Source organism: Chenopodium quinoa, unplaced genomic scaffold, assembly GCF_001683475.1.
Source record: "Chenopodium quinoa cultivar QQ74 unplaced genomic scaffold, ASM168347v1, whole genome shotgun sequence".
Classification (NCBI taxonomy): domain Eukaryota; kingdom Viridiplantae; phylum Streptophyta; class Magnoliopsida; order Caryophyllales; family Amaranthaceae; genus Chenopodium; species Chenopodium quinoa.
In genome coordinates this window covers 3,119,973-3,140,307 of record NW_018743389.1, presented here as the reverse complement: position 1 = coordinate 3,140,307, position 20,335 = coordinate 3,119,973, and the positions used below count along the sequence as shown (strand labels likewise).

The 20,335-nt window shown below is 42.7% G+C and overlaps 1 protein-coding gene across 1 annotated transcript; it reads left to right on the top strand.

Moving 5' to 3' along the window:
* Positions 1-3,335: 3,335 nt before the first annotated feature.
* Positions 3,336-5,330, top strand: LOC110738427 (DNA polymerase zeta processivity subunit-like). Its single transcript, XM_021918833.1, has 4 exons — positions 3,336-3,609; positions 4,155-4,267; positions 4,662-4,851; positions 4,962-5,330. Exons 1-4 carry the CDS (start codon positions 3,519-3,521, stop codon positions 5,159-5,161), a joined length of 594 nt encoding a protein of 197 aa, XP_021774525.1. The 5' UTR covers positions 3,336-3,518; the 3' UTR covers positions 5,162-5,330.
* The last annotated feature ends 15,005 nt before the right edge of the window (positions 5,331-20,335 follow it).

Here is a 20,335-nt window from a genome sequence, read left to right as displayed (position 1 = left end):
AATTTTAAGTTCAACTTAATTAACATACACAAGTTTAGTGCAATAACCAAAATTTCCAAGAATCATTCTTCAATAATTTTAGATTACTTTGATTCAATCAAAGTTTTAGGGGCAACATGATCAAATTGACTCAAACAATGAATAATTTAATTATTACTTTGACAAACTAATCAAATAAATTAATTTACCATCTAATGAAAAGTAATTTATTCAATTAGGACTCAATCAATGTTTGAATATTTCAACCCTCCAATGAAGAACAACATTCAAACATAAACATGAACAACATGACTTTTAAATCGATTTCCAAAATCATTAAAACTCAAAGTTTGTTCATTTAGCGTTTTAGCAAGTCAAGATCCAAATACATCATCCAATAAAGATTCAATCTTTAACTATTTTAGAGGTCATTAATCACTGTTACACCCAAAAATCAGATTTTTGACTTTTTGTTTGACCTTCTTGACCTTGACCAAATGAAATGGGTCTTAGAGTCAGTGAAGGTTTTGGTTTGGACCGGTCAAGATGTAAAAGGAACTAGGCCAATATCACTTAAAGGCCCAATAAACAAAGCCGGTTTAGGAGGCAAATGGATTTTCTAATTTTTGAAGAAGTGTTGGCACCAAGAGACATAACCGTACAACAGTTATGGGAGCCAGCCATAACCACTCCATTTTCGCTTATAAATAGAAGTGCAAGGATTAGAGGAAGACTTCAGCAAATCAATCAACAAGAAGCATCTCATTTCTTATAAGATTTCTTCTTAGCTTTCGTAGTTTCCCTTGGCTTAATTAGTAGCCAAACAATAGTTTAGTTTATCCCTTAGCATGTATTAAAGATCGTTCGTCTTTTCAAATTGTATAATCATGGAGGTAACCTCTCCTTCAACTTATACAATTGTAGACCTGACTTTATCCTATAATTAATTGAATGCATTTGTATCTTTTTTCATATGTTTATCTACTCGATTCTTTGAGCAATCTAACGTGTTTTACTCTTTTGGAAAAGCTTCCTTATTGTTTTTCTGTTTTTATGTAAGCAAGGTTATCAGTCTTTGAAACCGGTAACTCGAGGGGCAGCCCCCTAATACTCTAGAACAAGATAGAGTATTTAACTTGTTGGCAAAGAACAATATTTGCCTCAACAAGTTTTTTGGCAACCATAGTGGGAGACACACTAAACTAAATCCATTTCACTTTGTTAATTTGGAAGTTTTCTCCCATGACTCCTAAGCATTCAGCACATAAAGGAAACACTTAGGAAGATGTTAATTCATCTAAACACAATCTTGAGACTATTATAGAGGATCAACCAGATCTAGAAAATCAACTGCCAACTGAACATATGACACATTCTTTCGAACCGTTCGAGCCTCACACACAAAGGCAAGACGAATAGTTTTAGAAGGAGTAGAAGGCCAGTCTTCTACCAGAAACTTACTCAATACGATTCACACTAAATACGTGGATATTGTAAAGAGTCTGATGGAAGACCTAAAAGAAAACAACATAGAGCCACTTGATAACTACTATCGTGTCATATATGGTGGAAGAAACCGCCAGAGTGGTAACGGTCGAGTTGAGGAACTTTGACTCTATTACCCAACAAGCGGTTACCAGACAAGTAGATAAGATTATTTAAGATATTAATGATACTCTGAACGCTACTAACGTGGCATTATCAAAGAGTGTAGCAACCGAAGTAGTTATAAGACTAGAACCTTTAGTGGAGAAAAATAACCAACTTAATGAGAATTTGATGAATGTTCTAACCGCTTTAGGTAGTGGGATTACTGGAGTAAATTAAAGGGATAACGTCCCTTTGGGATACATGGTGTGTGTTTGAGAAACCATTTTTGAAAGCTAAAAAACAAGCACAAGTGGTAAATAAAAGAAAAAGGAGAAACATAAGAGAGACAGACGGTATCTCTAAATGCTTTCGGAATCTCTCTCTAAGAATTTTTTGTAAAAGTGCAAAAATGAGGGAGGCTAAAATTTCTATTTATAGAGGGTAAAAGTAGGGGCATCCCTGTAAATTTCTGACGAAGGTGAACGTTTAAAACAACCATCACCCTCTATGTGCCTGACGAGCTAAGTGACACAGGCACCACGTATGTTCTGCCACGTCACCCCTATGAGGGGCAAATGTTTAGGGTAAAAATATCCTAGACATGTGGTCCAATCAAGCCGTGACATGTGTCACCCTAGAAGGCGCTCAAAAAGAGCCAACTAGGATAAGACACGTGTCACACCGATCATAAGGTAAAATGGCGGCCTTCATGGGCTGAAATCCCGATGCATCGTAAAATCGGTGCAACCCAAGTACCTAGGTTAAACGATCTAAGGTAAGGGCACGCACTCCCATACCCTATAAATATGGACATTTATTAGCTTGGGAGGGACGCTCACAATTATTACATCAACCTCAGACATTATTCATCTGTTATTACAACAGCAAAAACTACCTAGATCTCGGAATCCGAGAAGAGCAACTTTTACTTTCCGCATTTACTTTACCCCATCCTTTACTAACTTGATCGTCGGAGTCATAATTCCGAACAACCGGAGCTTTCGTTTGTTGCAGGTACATGCGCACGTTGATCTGGTCTTGGAGTTGTAAATCTACCTGGACACATCAGAAAACCCCAAAACATTAATTACCTCTTTTTTTTAACTTTTGAGAATAGTGCGTTGACATTTATGCCCTTAAATATGTTTGTTTTTATATTTTCTCTAATTAATGCTGCCAATACTATAACTAAATTTGTGATGTAAGATCAAATCGAAAGAGATTCCTGATATGACTAGCTACCCTAATAAAAAGAAAAAAAAAATGAATGCATACAAGCGTCAAGAACAAGATTTTGACTACTAACTAAGCAGCGTACACCATTTACGGAGTTCATAGACGTTGTTAGTCTTGGTTTATTTCATTGGACTAGTGAACTGTACATGCTTCCCCAGCAAGCTAATGACATGACCGAAATACTGTTCCACATGCATAATAACAAAACTGTCATTAGATAAACATTTATTGTAAAATAAAATTTGTTGTTTATCTAAAAGATCAATGGGGCCGCCCTGTGTTATTGAAGAAAATACAAGTTTATCTTGGTGATAAACAAAAGTCGTTTATCTAGTGACATTTTTATAAATAAATTAACAAAATATCTTAGTTAATATGAAATTTTTGTAAATAAGTCAATATTTATGGGACCCGTAATTATTAAAAATTGTTGGCTTATTTATAAAAATTCCCTAAATATTTTGTTGATTTATTTACAAAAATATCAGTATATAAATGATTTTATTTTATCACGAACATCAATTGGGGATCAATTGGGGCTCCCTTGTGTTATTGGTACACAAAAATCAAAAGCAATCCGAAATGAAAGAAAATGAATAGAGAGAAAGAAAAGCCGTTTATCTACAATGGTTAGACTTTAGAGGTTGAAGAAGAGCCGCAGTATGCCAAGGGTTTTGGGAAGTGATAAGAGAAGCCATTAATTTAGCACGAAAATGGACCCAAAACAGATAGCTCGAATTCTGGTAGATTTTCTGGAAGTGGCCATTACTTCCATTGTTTTCCACAAAGGTGTTTACCCTTCTGGTATGTTGTCCAAGAAATGAGTTTACTTAACTAGGATATTTTTTTTCAATAATTAATCACATTCTTCTGAAAATCTGAATGCATATGTAGTCTGTATTATGTGGGATTATGGTTTAGTTTATTTGAATGCGTTTGTAATCTGTATTATGTGGAATGATGGTTTATTTTATGTGAATGAATTTGTAATCTTTATTATGTGGAATGATGATTTAATTTATGTGAATGAAATCTGTATTATGTGGAATGATGGTTTAATTTATGTGAATAAATTTGTAATCTTTATTATGTGGAATGATGGTTTAATTTGTGTGAATGAATTTGTAATCTGTATTATGTGGAATGATGGTTTAATTTATGTGAATACATTTCTAATCTGTATTATGTGGAATGATGGTTTAATTTATGTGGATGAATTTGTAATCTTTATTATGTGGAATGATGGTTTTACTTATGTGAATGCATTTGTAATCTGTATTATGTGGAATGATGAATAATTTGTATGATGTTTAAGTCTTTTCTTTTCATGGTTGTGTTGAATGATATAGGAGCATTCGAAAGACGAAGATACTTGAATATGGTGGTTCATAAAGCAAAGCACCCTGAACTGCAAGACTACATTCACTCTGCTGTTGATGGACTCTTTCCTTTCCTTGAAAAGGTTTCTTTCTGTTTTTATGAATTTACTTTGCCTTTAACGATCGTTTGAATAATGGTAGTGGGAATGAATTTGTATGTAAATTTGGAAGGAAAATCAAGATCATTATCATGATAATGCTAGTTCACCCAAAATTTTCCATTTTTCTATATAAATTTTCGTTTGTACTTTATACCTCCTCCCCAAGGGATAATGGATGGTGATAAAAATCATGAAGAAGACACATGCTTGAGGATAAAATTGCTTTATAATGTCAATTCCGTTCCTAATTTACACTTAAATCCATCACCATTTATTACCTGCTAAAGCTATTTGAAAAAGTGTGTGTGTGAATACAACTATCATTAAGTCAGTAACTTAGCCCTTTCTGCATTTTAATTTTTGTATTGTGAAGTAGGGATCTGTTGACAGAGTAGCAGTTATATTCTTTGATTGCGAGGGCAATTTATTGGAAAGATATAATTTCAAGCTTCAAGTGAATCAATCTTATGGATCGAATGTGGAAGAAGCTGACCTTGGATTCTCTCTTAGATCATTTCTTGTCAAGCTCTCTTTGTCTAAGGACCTTTTAAGGGTTCTCCCTAGGGGTATGAGCTGAGAAGTCTGCCTGCCTATATATAAGTGTCAATGTTTTTTTACTTAAAGTTGTCTGTTTGGTTAGGAATTTTGTTTGATCTCTAAGCTTTTGTGGGTCCAGATTGCAGGTGGGAAGTAACCGCTTTTTTCCATTCTGATGCTCAGATTAGTGCAAGCAATGATCTGGAGCTATGGATACCAACAGACACAAAGCAATGGCAGAAAGCTCCACTGATAACTCCTATAAAGTCCATGAGTTCTGAACCTCTAGGTTTACAGTTGTATATGGAGCATCCTACTTTGCCTGAGCAAGAAGGTTGATCAATGTAGTTCTTCTTCTAATATAGTCTTTCCCAACTTTCTTAAACCTGCCGGAGGCAAAGTTTATAATCTTATGTATTGTATTAGTTTTGTATGAATGTGAAATATTGGTACACTGCTTGCATTTATCAACACTAATCTGGTCAAAATGGTCAGACATCTCCTTTCAGTTTCTGTCATCAAAGAGAACCTGGTTCTTATGAGTATATGTGTCAGGGAAAAAAAAGCTCCAAGGGCCTATTATTATAGGTAGAAGAAATAAAATAATCATTGAGATGTGAATCTGGTTAAATCGTTAAATTAGGTTGAGTGAAATCGTAAACCTTTAATGATCTACAAATGTAAAGTAATAAATCGTCGACTTTTCCTTTCTATGGGTAATGTGAAACAAGCTTTGAGAAGCTTAGAAAATATACAGAAAAACTGTTGTAGGCACCTGATTCTTATGAGAATTTGGGGTCCTTTTAGTTCAAGTTCCCACAAAGAAGGTGCATGTATGCAATCAACAATCTGTGAAACATAATACCTGAAACAGGACTACAAAATAATACTTCAACAAATGAAAATGAGGGGGTACTGGATTGAACTGGATCAAATTGGTCACTCTCAATAGTATTGAAATAACTTCCCTGAGCAATTAAAAAAGAGCCATAAGAATTATAAAAATTAAGTACACCAGTATAAACTGAAATTAATGTGCATTGGATTCATCTAAGTGACAACACAAGCTTTTTAACCAAGGAACAGAGGTAGAACAAGCCAAGTGAAGAGCACTTTAAGGTTGTGACAAGGTGCAACCAAAAGCTAGAGTTGCTAGACACCAGAGAGCAGAGACCACCCAAACTTCAGACGGACCATCTTACAGATCTCCGAGAAACATTTGCCACACTCAAGCAGCACCAGGTCATGCTCAATCCCAAGAAATGTGTTTTTGGTGTGGAGTCTGGGAAGTTCCTCGGATTTCTGATTGATCAAAGGGGGATAGAGGCCAATCCAGAAAAAATAATGGCAATCATAGACATGCAGTTGCCCCGTACTGTAAAGGAAGTTCAAAAAGTAACAGTTTGTTTGGCGGCATTGGGGAGATTCCTCAGTCGGTCAGGCGACAAGTGCCTCTATTTCTTCCAAGCAATCAAGAAGAAGACTATGTTTGAATGGGGGAAGGATGCAGAGGCGGCCTTCCAAAAGATGAAGGAACACTTGCACTCTTTCCCAAGGCTAGTCAGCCCTTTGTCAAAGGAAGTGTTATACATGTACTTGGTCGTCTCTGATCATGCTCTCAGTCCCGTTCTCCTTGCTGAAAGAGACGGATGCCTGCTCCCCGTCTATTTCATCAGCCATGTCCTGAAAAATGCTGAGTTACGGTACCCCATGGTTGATAAATTTGGCCTGGCCTTCTTCATGGCAGTTAAGAAGCTGAAACCTTACTTCTTGGCACACCCGGTCGTGGTTTACACTGATCAACCAATCAAGCGGCCACTAACAACCATTGAGTCATCCGACCGAATGATTAAGTGGGCAATTGAAATGCAAAGCCTAGAAGTTACTTTTGAGCCAAGGAAAGCAGTGAAGGGGCAGGCACTAGCTGACTTCATTGTTGAAATGACTAGGCCGGCTGATCCAGACAATCCTGACCAAGTCTGGGTGGTATATGTGGACGGGTGCTCCACAATGAACGGTTGTGGTGCAGGCGTCATATGTCAGTCTCTTGAAGGGGACAAATATGAATATGCACTGCGTTTTAAGTTCCAGGCCTCGAACAATGAGGCAGAATATGAAGCCCTATTAGCCGGCATCCGCATGTGTAAGGCGGCTGGGGCAAAGAAAGTAGACGCCTGTTCTGATTCACAATTGATTGTTAGCCAATACCATGGTGACTATGATGCCACACATCCGGCTATGATCAAGTATTTACAGGCGGCCAAAGAAGAGGCTGGGACACTTGAGGAATTCCATCTAAGTCAAGTGCTCAGGTCCGAGAATAACCAGGCGGATGCCCTCTCCAAATTGGCATCATCCGCCTCTTGTGACACACCTGGGAAGTGATGGAAAAAAGAAGCATTGAGGAGGAACCTATTTGAGTCCTTGATCGAAGCTCAACCCGGATGGATGGCATCCGGGCATACTTAACAGACGGCACCCTGCCGGATACTTACCTAGAGATGAATCATAATGAAAAAGCGTGCGTCTAACTTTGAGATTCACAAAGGGGAACTTTTCAAGAAAGGCAATCTACAACCTCTTTTGAAGTGTGTTACCCCAGAAAAGGGCCGAGAGGTCCTCGAAGACTTGCATTCAAGGCTCTGTGCCTCCCATATAGGCGGCAGGACACTAGCAAAGAGAGCCAGGCGGCAAGGCTACTTCTGGCCTACCTTAGAAGCAGACACCATGGAGATGGTTAAAAAATGTGACAAGTGTCAAAGGTTTGGCAAGCTCATCCATTGTCCGGCCACTAACCTGACGGCTATCCATAGCCCAGTACCATTCGCCAAATGGGGCATGGACATTCTTGGTCCCTATACGCCTGCGACAAGCGGACGGAGATATATTTTGGTAGCAGTCGACTACTTCACCAAGTAGGTAGAAGCGGAGGCAGTCAAAGGCATAAAAACAAAAGATGTCATCTCCTTCATTTGGAGAAATGTCATCACTCGGTATGGGGTACCCATGTCTATGGTTTTTGACAATGGACCACAATTTGAGACGCCTACTCTCAAGAACTAGTTGGGAGACCAAGGAATCTCTCATTGTTTTGCATCAGTCGGCCGCCCCCAAGCAGACTGCCAGGTTGAAGCCTTCAACAAGTTAATCTTTAATGGCATCAAGAAGAAAATTGAAAGAACCGGTGGCCTATGGGCTGACGAGCTACCGCATGTTCTGTGGGCCATCAGGACGACTGAAAAAGTGGCGACTGGTGAAACTCCATTTCTCATGGTTTATGGGGCAGAGGCTATTCTGCCTATTGAGCACTATGAGCCGACTCTTCGAGTCATGCTTTATGACGAAGAGGCCAACTGGGAAGCCATGCGGCTAGCATTGGATTCACTTCCAGAACGCAGGGGCAATGCATCCTTGCGCCATGAGATCTACCGTTTGAGAATGACGAGAGCTTACAATAAAAGAGTGCACAAGCGGCCCCTAAAAGTAGGGGACTTTGTGCTACGAAAAATGGAAGCAGTCGGTAGGGCCAACGAGCAGGGAAAGCTAACTCCTAACTGGGACGGCCCCTACCGAATCTATGAAGAAGTTAGAGGCGGCGCCTACCGCCTGGAAACACCAGACGGCAGGCAGCTAGCTAGAACTTGGAACGTAACTTGAAAAAGTACTACTTCTGAGATTTGTAAATTATTTGCATATGTAAGCATATCAATAAAAATGTAAGTCTAGACAACTTAGCAAACTGTTCTTCTCTGAACCTATTGAGGCCACAGGCCGGATGATCAACCTAAGGCCCATGGACGGATTATCCTTATGAAATTAAAATAATACGTCTGTCCCAAAAAAGAGCAGGCGTCCGGCGACATCCATCCGGGTGAATTCGTCGCAGAGAGCATCTCCCATTTGGGTGGCACATTGCTCTATAAACCTAAAACAAACGGCCCTACCAAGTGTCTCCTAGACAACCTCGCAGTCGTTTGACCTGAGACAAAGATAAATGTACCACTATACTGCTAACATGCGGTAGACAGTTAAAATCTAAGTCAGAAACCTCCTGTTATTGCTTAGGACAATACAGTCGGCATAATTTGAGTAAATAGCTAAGCAAAACTTGGCAAATAAAGAGATACCATGCGGCCGAAGCCGCCTGATTCTTCTACTCACTCAAATCAAAGTGACAGAGATTGATTAACCTAAAGGGTTAACTCATAGTCACATTGACAACCTTGAAATGGAACCTAAACGGTGCGAACCAAGCCGCCTGTTTTTTGGCAAACACACGGTACTCGGACACTATTCCTCTAAGTTATAAGCATAAACATGCGGCCACAGTCGATATTTCTACTGATTATTCAAGTGCAAATGACGGAGATTGATCAACCTAAAAAAGTTGACTCATAGTCACACATCCACCCTACAATTGGAATCTAAAAGGTACGAATGAAACCGCCTGTTTTTTGGCAAACAGACGACATTCGGCCACTGTTCCTATTATAGTTAGCACGCCTTAGAACCTACTTTGATTAAAAATATCTAGATTGGTGCCTGTTCTGTACAAGCACCAAGCAGACGGACTATTTAGAATCAATAACATAAACTAAGTACAAAACTTAGTGATAAAACCAAGGTATGTTAAAACTATATTGAGGCCAAGAGCTGGATAATGCTGAGTGTCCGCCTGTCGATTAGCCGCCTGTCCGCCTGGTTTGGGTCAATCACCATAGTGATTGTTTGACCAAAAAATTAGTCATACTTCTTAGAGTATCAAAGATTTCCAAGTCAATCCATCAACCTTAGAAAACCAGGCGCACAGCCGGCCAGGGGCAAGTACAATCGGTATAAGAAAACAATCGGCACTTAAAAAATGCAAAAACGGCAAGCTACACTTAGCAAATTTCATGTGATGCATATCAAAATTTCATGAAGCAAAATTCAAATGTAAAAAATTGAAGAGAACGGCCAATAAGGCCGGATGTTTAATATAAATAGTCGGTCAGGAGACCGACAGAAATGTTAAACATTAAAATTGTCAAGTAAACCCCGACCCCTTGGTCGGGTAATGATACAGAACAAGCGGTACACAGGGCGAAGAAAGTTGACATAAAAAAATGGGAGTTCAAGCAGTTGGAGGACGTTCAGTGTCGGTAGCCGCTTGGTTTTGATCCTCAACCAGCGCTTGTTCTTTCTCAGCGTCCGCCTCCTTTTGCGGCGGCTCTTCCTCATTGGCATCCGCCTCCTACTTGTCATCCTCTTTCTGGTCCGACTCCCCGGAAGTGGAGTCTGAAGCCTCATCCTCCGCCTCCTCCTCCTCCTCGCCGTCTGCCCGCTGAATGATCTTCTTGTTGTATTGATCAGAACAGGCGGGGAACTGGCCCTCCCATTTTTCATAGCCGGTCTCGAGGAAGAGGGCTGCCCAGGTCATCTTCATAATGGTGTTGCAGTCGTCCATCATGTCCTGAACAAGGGTCATCTTCTCCTCGCCAGCTTTTTCATTAAGCTTTTGGGTGAGATCAGCCTCTTGATTCTGCAGGTGGCCCTTGAGTTTGTTTACTCGGGCGCGGAGTCCCTCGGCTTCCTTATCCGCCTCCTTGAGAGGCGCCATCTCAGCTTTGAGGTCCTTCACAGACTTCTCAAGCTCCAATATCATCTTCCTAGCCGCCTCTAAGTCCTTCTTGACCTGAAAAGTGGCTGACGCCTGGTAATACAGTATGTCAGTGGTCAGAATCTCATTTTGAACTATCTGGAACATAGCTTTATCATAATCAGAGGCGGCCATGGCCTTCGCAGCTTTTACCTCTTTGTTCTTTTCGGAGATGGGTTTGCGTAGACCATACACTCGCAGCCCAGGGTGGCCTTCGCAGCCGGCCAAAAACAGTCGTCAGTTACAGGCGACCAGGCAAATGTTTAAGTGAAAAAGATAAATTTTTAATAAGTATACCTCGGCAAGGAGAGCCAGGATGGCTTCAAGGTTAAGGGTGCCGACTCCCTTAACAGACTCCCTGTCCTCAACAGGGATGGCCTTCAGCATGGACTTGGCCATCTGAACCAGGTTCGGCTCTTGAGGGGCATCTGCAAAGTAGATTAATACGCGGCATAATAACAAAAAACAAGCCGCCTGATTTCAGAGGAGTCGGTTGCTTTAGGAAATTTGAACGACTTATACCTCTCGCCGCCTCTTTCTCTCTAGGGGGTCGGCTGCTCCCTGGGGTAGCCGGATTCCTTCCCCCGCTTTGGGGAGTCCTTCCTTACCTTTCGGCCGCCTATCTCCTAGCGAGGTTGCCAGGAGTCGACACATCCCCGGTCGTCTGCTTCCTGACCTTGGGGTCCGGCTGGGAAGAAGAGAAAGGTCTGGCTACGTCGCTCTGCAACACAAGTTGTTAAGTTATAAACAGGCGACAGATATAAAAAAGATATTGTGCTTAGTTAAAGTAACTCACCCTGGGCGCCTGTTTGGCAGGCGACTCCTCAGTGGATCGCTTGCCCAGAATGGCCGCGCGGAGTAAGGCGGCTACTTTCTTGGAGGCCAAGATTTTGTCCATAGCTTTATCTGCAAAAGATGAATCAAATGGTTAGATACAGAATCAGCCAAGTCTAACAAGACACTCTAAACAGGTGGTCTACTACCTCTCGGCATCTCCTCGCTAAGGTCGTAGGCGGCAAGATATGTCCCATCGTATAACCAGTTATACTTTGGAATGTAATTTTGAGGGATGAACTCCCTCACCCCAGTCACGGGGTTCGCCAGTATAATAACTTTGAAGAGCCCTTGGTCAAGGATCTCTTCTTTGGCTCTTCGAGGAACAGGCGGCAGGTCAGATCTGCCTGTCAAGTAAGGTGGATCCCTGTTCCACCTATTGAACTTCTTGTTCTTGACCTTGTCAGGGTGGGAGACTATGTAGAAGGTGTTCCTCCAGTCCTTCTACTTGTTCTCCTTCCCTATAGTCATCATGTAGCCCTTGTGGCTAGTCAGCTGGAACCAGCCAGTCCCGCTTGTTTTTTGGGTCCAACTGAGATAGTTCATGTGAGCAAAAGCTTCAAAGCTTGGCTCCACCTCATACATCTCACAGCCGGCAACATAGCCCAAGATTTTGAACCATGAGTTTGGGGCCAGTTGCTAGAGACCCAGCTGGTACCCATCCAAAATCCTCTCTACAGCCGGATGTAGAGGAAATCTTAAACCAGCTTTAGTGGTCGCCTCATAGCAGCCAAAACACTCGTCCCTGTAGCTGGACTTCTCTGGCCAGACTACCGTATCCTCGGCATCCGGCACTGTAAGAATGTAACCATGACCCATTACATGGTTAGCCCTAAAACTCCCAATCTTTTCAGACATGGCCTTGAGCCTGCCTTTGGGAACATGGCAAAAGTAGGGGGTATACATTTCTCTTTGGGTTGCAGCTGGCTCTGCGCATTTCTCTCCTTTTTCCACCTCATGGCTTTCTCTCGCTGTATGTAGCCGAGAGTGCTTCTCCTCCGAGTCGCCAGAGTGTCGACTGGAGGTACTGGGCTCAGAGTCATCGCTCGAGCTCTCGGGCAAAGCAGCCGCCTGCCCGGATAGATCAATGATAGGAGGGTCATTTTGTACCTCCTCCCCTGATTCTGCCAAAATAGAATCACTTGGGGTGCTTGGGACGCCTGGTGGCACGTCTGAGATCTCACTAATGGGCGCATAAAATGAGGAGCCGTCTGAATTTGTTATCCTGGCCGTTCTCTTTGTTCTTCCATGGTGTCCTGCACAAACACATAAACAATCGGACTCTGGGCAATTCGCAAAGGGTGGTTTAGCAAGGGGCAGTCGACAGTCCTAGTTCTAGATTCAGCCGTCCCCGGTGACCGGCTGATCATTAACCTAGGTCGTGCCGTGTGCTTTTGGGTTACCATTTTTTAAAAAAAGAAAAGAAAAGAGAAAAGTACAAGAGAACAGGCGATTACCTTTGAGTAGAGAAGTCTGGAACTTTTGGAAAATCGGGCGGCTGAAGAAGTAGGCGGTCTGAGAACAAGCGGTCTGAAAGCAAGCGGCAGTCGTCCAAAATGTCAGAGCAAACGTCCAAAGTTCTGTCTTAAAAGGTTTCTAGAATGTCCAAATGATTCGGACAACCCCTATTTATAAGGGGGGAATTTCAAGGTAAAAAAATAATATAAAAAAAACGGTGAAACCGTTAGCCAATCATGGTGGGACACCTGTCAGAGGCGCCACGTGGCATAACACGTCACCCCTATGAGGGGCAAATGATTAGGGGATTTTTCCCCACCACGTGGACCACTCAAGTCCTTCCACGTGTCATCCACGTGGACCAACTACAGTCCGCCACGTGTTACCTTGTGAGAGGTCCAAGGTGGACCAATTAAGCCACGACACATGGCAGACCGATAGCCCATCAGGATAATGGCCTTCCACGGCCCAAATTCCTAGGCAAAGCCCTGTCAGCCCTAGGTTTACTAAAACCTAGTACTGGGCAGGCTTTCCAACACCCTATAAAAGGGAGATGTTTCCCTCTAAGGAACATCATTCAAAAAATATTTAATTCACATTAACTCTCAATCAAAGCAAGTCAAACATCTGACACCTCGAACTGAGCAATTTCACATTACAAATACACTCTTGGAACCTAAGAGAGACTCTTTACAATCCGCACTTTACTCCTCATACACGTTCTAACTTGATCGTTGGAGGCGGAACTCCCACCCAACGAAGTCTCCGTTGTTTTGCAGGTATAGGCGTCCAAAAGTCAGTCTTGGAATTGTAACTCTCCCGCTGGACATCAAAAAACCCCGAAACACAAACTTAGTATATCGCGGTTTAATATAAGGCCGAGAGCCGACTTATGCTAGGTGTTCGCCTGGGATATGGCCGACTGACCGCCTGGTTTGGGGCAATCACCATAGTGATTGATTGACCTAGAATTAGTAATACTCAAAAGTATCAAAAATCCCAAGTCAATCAACTCACCTTTGAAAACCAGGCGTCAGTCGTACAGGGGCAAAAACAGTCGGTATATAAAGCATTTACAAAAACAAGAAGCAAGCTATATACACTTAGCAAAATTCATGAAAAGCAAAAATTCAAAAAACTTCAAAATTTGAAGAAAACGGCAAAAATAGTCGAATGATTAATATTAACAGCCGGCCCGAAGGCCGACAGGAAATGTTGAAATTTAAAATTGTCAATAAACCTCGATCCCTTGGTCGGGTAATGATACAAAGTGAGTGGCACGCAAGCCAAAGAAATACTTAAGCTTCTAAAGGGGGCTTCTCAGATTCGGGAGCCGCATCCTTCTGGTCCCTAGCTGGCTCCTCCTCCTCCTCCTCCTGGTCCTACTCCCCATAGGTGGAATCAGATGACTCGCCAACCTCCTTTTCTTCATCATGGCCTTGCTCCATGATATTATCATTGTACTGTCGAGTACAGGTGGCAAACTGATTCCTCCATTTGTCATAGCTGGTCTCTAGGAAGGGAGCCGCCAAGGTCATCTCCATTATGAAGTTGTTGTCCTCCATCATGTCCTTGACCAGTTCCTGTTTCTCCTCGTCGGCCCTAAAGGTGTATTTAGCGGCAAGCTGAGTCTCCTGGTTGGCCAGCCGCTGCTTCAGCTTGTCTACCCGACTGCGGAGGCCGGCTGCTTCATTGTCCGCCTCCCTTAGAGGCCCGAGCTCATCCTTGAGGTCCGATACGGACTTCTCCAGCTCAGAGATCCTCTTATGGGCTGCCTCTAAGTCCTTCTTGACCTGCAAATTGGCAGACGCCTGATAATACAGTATGTCAGTGGTCAGAATTTTGTTTTGTGCAATCTGGAACATAGCTTTGTCATAATTAGAGGTGGCCCGGGCCTTCGCAGCCTTTACCTCTTTGGCCTTTTTGCTCAGGGGCTTGCGGAGACCATACACTCGCAGCATAGACTGCACTCGGCCAAGAAACAGTCGTCAATAACAGGCGCTAGGCAATTATTTAAACAAAAGAAAAAAATTACTAAGGATACCTCGGCCAGGAGAACCAAGATGGCTTCAAGGTTAAGGGTGCCGACTCCCTTAATAGACTCCCTGTCCTCGACAAGGATGGCCTTCAGCATGGACCTAGCCATCTGGACCAGATCCGGCCTTTGAGGGACATCTGCACAATCAATACCCTGTAAGTACTTGGTGTAAATTCAGCCAATAGACCGACTGTTCTCAGAGGTGCTAAGCGACTGTTGATTGAATTTGAACCTCAAAGGGTAAGGGAAAGGACACAAGTCCTTGATACCTTCAGTAGCCGCCTCCTTCTCCTTCTCCTTCTCCTTCCCCTGCCGACTACCAGGAGGGACGGCTGGAGATTTTGGGGGTGCATTGCCTCCTGGCCTTGAGGCCACGTGCTTCCTGGCTCTCCCTGGAGTCGTCACATCACTAGCCGTCTGTTTCCTAACCTTAGGATCCGGCTGGGAGGAGGAGGAAGGCTTTGCTATAGTGCCCTGCAAAATAATCACAATAAGTAAAAAAAAAAAACAAGCGGCAGAAAAGCTAAATGAAGTTGTTCAGTTTAAAGTCCACCTTTGACGCCTGCACAACAGGTGATTCTTCAGCTGGCCGCTTGCCAAGGATGGCCGAGCGGTACTGAGCAGCAGCTTTTTAAAAGGCCGAGAGCTTCTCCATGGCTTTGTCTGCAAAAGATGAATCAAGGAGTTAGTTTGACACAAAATAAATCAAGTTTCAGAAGACGTTTAAACAGGCGGTCAGCTACCTCTCGGCATCTCTTAACTTAGGCCACAAGCGGCCAGATATGTCCCATCGTATAAACACTTATACTTGGGAACATAGTTTTTAGGAATGAACTCCTTCACCCCAGTCTCGGGGTTTGCCTGTATGTCTACTTTGAAGAGCCCTCTGTCAAGGATCTCTTCTTTGGCTTTACAGAGAACAGGCGGCAGCTCAGAGCCACCTGTTAGGAAAGGTGGGTTCCTGTTCCACCTGTTAAATTTTTTGTTTCTAACTGTGTCAGGGCTGGAGATGTTGTAGAGAGTGTTCCTCCAATATTTCCACTTGTTCTCCTTCCCCACAGTCATCATATAGCCCTTGTGGCTAGACAATTGATATCAGTCGGTCCCGCTTGTTTTTGGGGTCTGGCTGAGGTAGTGCATATGAGCGAATGCTTCAAAGCTTGGCTCTAACTCATGCATTACACAGCCGGCAACATAGCCCAAGATGTTGAACCAAGAGTTAGGGCTAGTTGCCAAACACCTAGCTGGTATTCGTCCAAAATATTCTCTACAGCCGGATGTAGAGGAAATCACAGGCCAGCCTTAGTTGCCGCATCATAGCAGCCAAAACAAGCGTCCTCGTAGCTGGATTGCTTGGGCCAGACGACAGTGTCCTCGGCATTCGGCGTGCAAATTACATACCCATGTCCCATGACATGTTCAGCTCTAAAGCTCTCTATCTTTTCAGCCATCACTTTCCGCCTGCCTTTTGGAGCATGATGATATTAGGCGGTGTATTGCTCTCGGTTGGAAGCAGACAGCTCCGCCCAGCTTGGTCCCAAGTCTACAGAAAGGGACTCTCGCGCAGTCTCTAACCGAGAGTGCCTCTCTTCAGATTCATCTGAAACTCTGTTTGAAGTGCTTGGCTCAGAATCGCTATCTGAGCTCTCGGATGAAGGGTCCACCTACCGGGCCAAATCCACAAAGGCGGGCATAACATTTTCAACCTCTTCCCCTGATTCGTCTAAAATGGAATCACTAGGGGTACTTGGGGCACCAGGCAGCACGTCAGACAACTCGCTGACAGGCGCATGGAAGAAAGAGTCGTCTGAATTTGTCATCCTTGCTGTTCTCTTAGTTTTGGCCATGGTGTCCTGCATAGACACATAGACAGTCGGACTTGGGGAAGTTCGCAAAGGGTGATCCAGCAAGGGGCAATCGGCACTCCTAGTTCTAAATTCAGCCGTCCCCGGTGACCGGCTTATCACTAACCTAGGTCGTGCCGTGTGCTTTTGGGAAACCATTTTCAAAAGAAAAACAAAGTACGAAATAAATAAAAAGGAACAGATGGCTACCTTTAGTTGATGAAGGTTGAAGTACTTGAAAGTCTACAGCGACTGTAAGAGCAGACGGTCTGTAAAACAGGCGATCTGGTGCAGTCGGAAGCTCTCTCAGAAAAAGACAAAAGCTCTCTAGAATTTTTTGGAAACGTCCAAACAAATGATTTGGACACCCCTTATTTATAGGGTGGTGAATTCCAAGAGATATGAAAAAAAAAATAAATAAATAAATAAAAAACGGTAAAAACCGTTAGCCAATCATGGCGTGACACCTGCCACAGGAGCTCCGTGGCATGCCACGTCACCCTTGTGAGGGGCAAATGATTAGGGAATTTTTCCCCGCCACGTAGACCACTCAAGCACTGCCACGTGTCATCCACGTGGATCAATCAGAGTCCGCCACGTGTCACCTCGTGAGAGGTCCAAAGTGGACCAACCAGGCCACGACACGTGGCAAACAGATAGCCCATCAGGAAAATGGCCTTCCATGGCCCAAATTCCTAGACAAAGCCCAGTCAGCCCTTGGTTCACTAAAACCTAGTATTGGGCACGTTTTCCAACACCCTATAAAAGGGAGATGTTTCCCTCTAAGGAACATCATTCAGAAAATTAATGCACATTAACTCACAATCATAGAAAGTTAGACACCTGACACCTCGAACTGAACAATTACACACTGCTGATACTCTCTTGAATTCCAAGGGAGACCTTTTACTTTCCGCACTTTACTCCTCAAACACGTTGTAACTTAATCGTCGGAGGCGGAACTCCTACCCATAGGAGTCTCCGTTGTTTTGCAGGTACAGGCGTCCAGAGGTTAGTCTTGGAATTGTAACTCTCCCGCAGGACATCAAAAAATCCCGAAACAAAGGGCATCTAAACTATGCTTGAAATTTTATCACCAAAAGAAAGAAAATATCCATCACATGCAATCCAATATCATCATTGAGGATTAATCTAAGCAAAAAGGTTTTCACTTTTCAATTTTCATTTTTTTTAGAGGATTATATACAAGAATAAAAGGGAAGAAGGAGTTACCATTGATCTTGGTGCAGTAGTGTCTTTCATATATACAAGATGATAAAAGAATAGTGATTGAAACAAAGCAAATAAAGAATATTATGAGTGGATCATATAGATAAGAGTCAAACAATCATTCCATAATTCATTGATAAACTATTACTTGCAAAACTAAGGCAATTATATCACATGCTCACTTGAATTCATTTCACCATCAAAGACACTAATCAATTCCAAATTAAATAACTAAAAGTGAAAACAATATATAAAAATTCTATATTAAAAACAAACACAAATCCTTTTGGTTTTTTTTTCTCCGAGTAGGAGAGGAGAAAAGGGACTAAATAAAGAATTTGGATTAAGGGTTTTGGATTTTTGGGTTTTTGAATTAAAAAGGGAGAGGAGACTCATCAACAAACATCATCATCAATGGGAAGCACATAAAACAAAGTCATGTTCATTACAATGCAAATATTCAACCATTATTTAACCAAGTTATATGGAGCATAATAAAATTAAGCACAAAACTAACAAACACCAAATCCCAACTCTATGCAAGGCCTAAATATTCCCCAAGCAAGACATTTAATTACCGTTTCAATGTAAGAAAATAGGCAATGAAATAACCTCCCCCAAGCTTGGGTTTGGCACCAACCTCGGTGTCCTAAGGATTAAAAAGGGCATTAAAACGATAAAAGAAATGTCTAGATCATCTAGTTATGCCGACGCCCTAGCGAATAATGAAAGTTGTAGTTAATATCTACATCGCTAGAAGCTGTTGGGCGTCTACATAAGGAGGTAGATCGTAGTTGGGGCAAGGATGGAAGATTGGTAGTGGCCGAAATCTGGCACCTCATGCTCAACCCAACCACCGTCATATTAGAGTTGGAACCCGTAATGTCCCCTTAAGGGGGGATCCAGCACCTCCGTAGGTGAACTATCACCACTAACCTCGAGGACGTAGTAATAGTTAGGGTCACCCCTATAATCACTACCCCCGAGTTGTGTGTAGTCATAAGGGGGATAATGGTGTGACTCGTCAATAGAGCTACGCGAGCCTTGCCAATAAGGGAAGGTTGGTCAGTTGTTAAACCAACCCAGAACCGGCCCTTGTTGAACGGGACGATTGGGATAGTTGAGGTAAGGGAGAAAGTCTCCCCTCTCAACTTGGTGTTAGTAGTTTCTCTCTGCCACAAAACTTTGATATTCATTTTCTTCCAAAATTCTTTGGCTGGTCAAGTTTAAATGGTTGAAAGCATTTTCGACATTAAAATGGGTGGAAGAGGAGGATGAACCATCCCCCCTAGATCGAGGAATGGAGGATGTACTCATACAACGAGGTATAGGTGCATCCTCGTCGAGATTGACCATCCCTTGTAGGAGTTGATCACGTGACACGTACCACGTGTCTCCCACGAAGTTAATGACCACGACATTTGAGAGTGTGCAATAATTCTTCCCATTGACTTTCCAACTAAAGTGAGGAACCCGACCCGGAATTTCTACAAGGAACATCATATCATAAAGTTCCCTGATGTCAAGCAAGTTGGAGCCATGAACCGAGACTATTTGGTCTAGAAAGGCACCAAATCCTAGGTTCCTCGCTATAATTGAAATCATTCCTCCACATTTAATCTCGCCGTTCGTCTCTCGTTTCAACCTCATGTCTATACATCTTTTAATGAACATATATCCTGTTTTAGGTAAAAAATACTCGAGTCACGTGACCCAATAAAAGGGTGACACGTGCCACCTTAAGAGAGGTTCAAAATGAACCTATCCTTGGCTGACACGTGGCATACCCATCCAGTGGAAAAAAGACGGCCTCCCTGGCCCAATTCCCTAGGCTGCCTAAAAACGGCGCAGCCCATGAGTCCTAGGTTTTCCGTAACCTAGGTTGGAGGCACAAATCCCAATGACCCTATAAATAGGGAGATACACATTAATTACGGGGGATTCATTAATTACTCCTTAATCAATTCTCTCGCATTTGAGAAAAACACCTGATCTCGGAATCCGAGAAGATCTCACTTTACTTTCTGCACCTTTTTACATTCTCTGTACACATTCTAACTTGATCGTCGGAGGCAGAAATCCACCCAACCGGAGTCTCCGTTGTTTTGCAGGTACAGGCGTCCAGAATCCAGACTTAGTGACGTAACTCTCCCGAGGGACACAGGAAACCCCAAAACATATCCCATGTTCACATTCCCTTCCACATTACCTTCGAATCTTGAGGCTATAAAGAAGAATTTGATCTCCTCTTTTGTCAGTTTCCCTAAATCTTGCTTAGATAAACAATCATAGCTCATGATTCTCATGAAGATTCGAAGCACGGGGTGGATGATATGGCTAGACCGGGTCGTGAAGTGGGGATATCCCGCAATGGTATTCCACCACACTTGCTCCTCGTAGCTAGAGAAGTAAGAGTCATATACTTGGTTTAAGGTGAGCCATGTAAGGATTTCATTTAATTTTGTTAAAGT

Bases quoted from the DNA above. Each gene is read 5' to 3' on its own strand.
- LOC110738427 (XM_021918833.1), top strand. From the start codon at position 3,519: ATGGACCCAAAACAGATAGCTCGAATTCTGGTAGATTTTCTGGAAGTG. The intron at 3,610-4,154 runs GTATGTTGTCCA...TGAATGATATAG, and splicing joins CAAAGGTGTTTACCCTTCTG to GAGCATTCGAAAGACGAAGA. The intron at 4,852-4,961 runs GTATGAGCTGAG...TTGTGGGTCCAG, and splicing joins TTTAAGGGTTCTCCCTAGGG to ATTGCAGGTGGGAAGTAACC.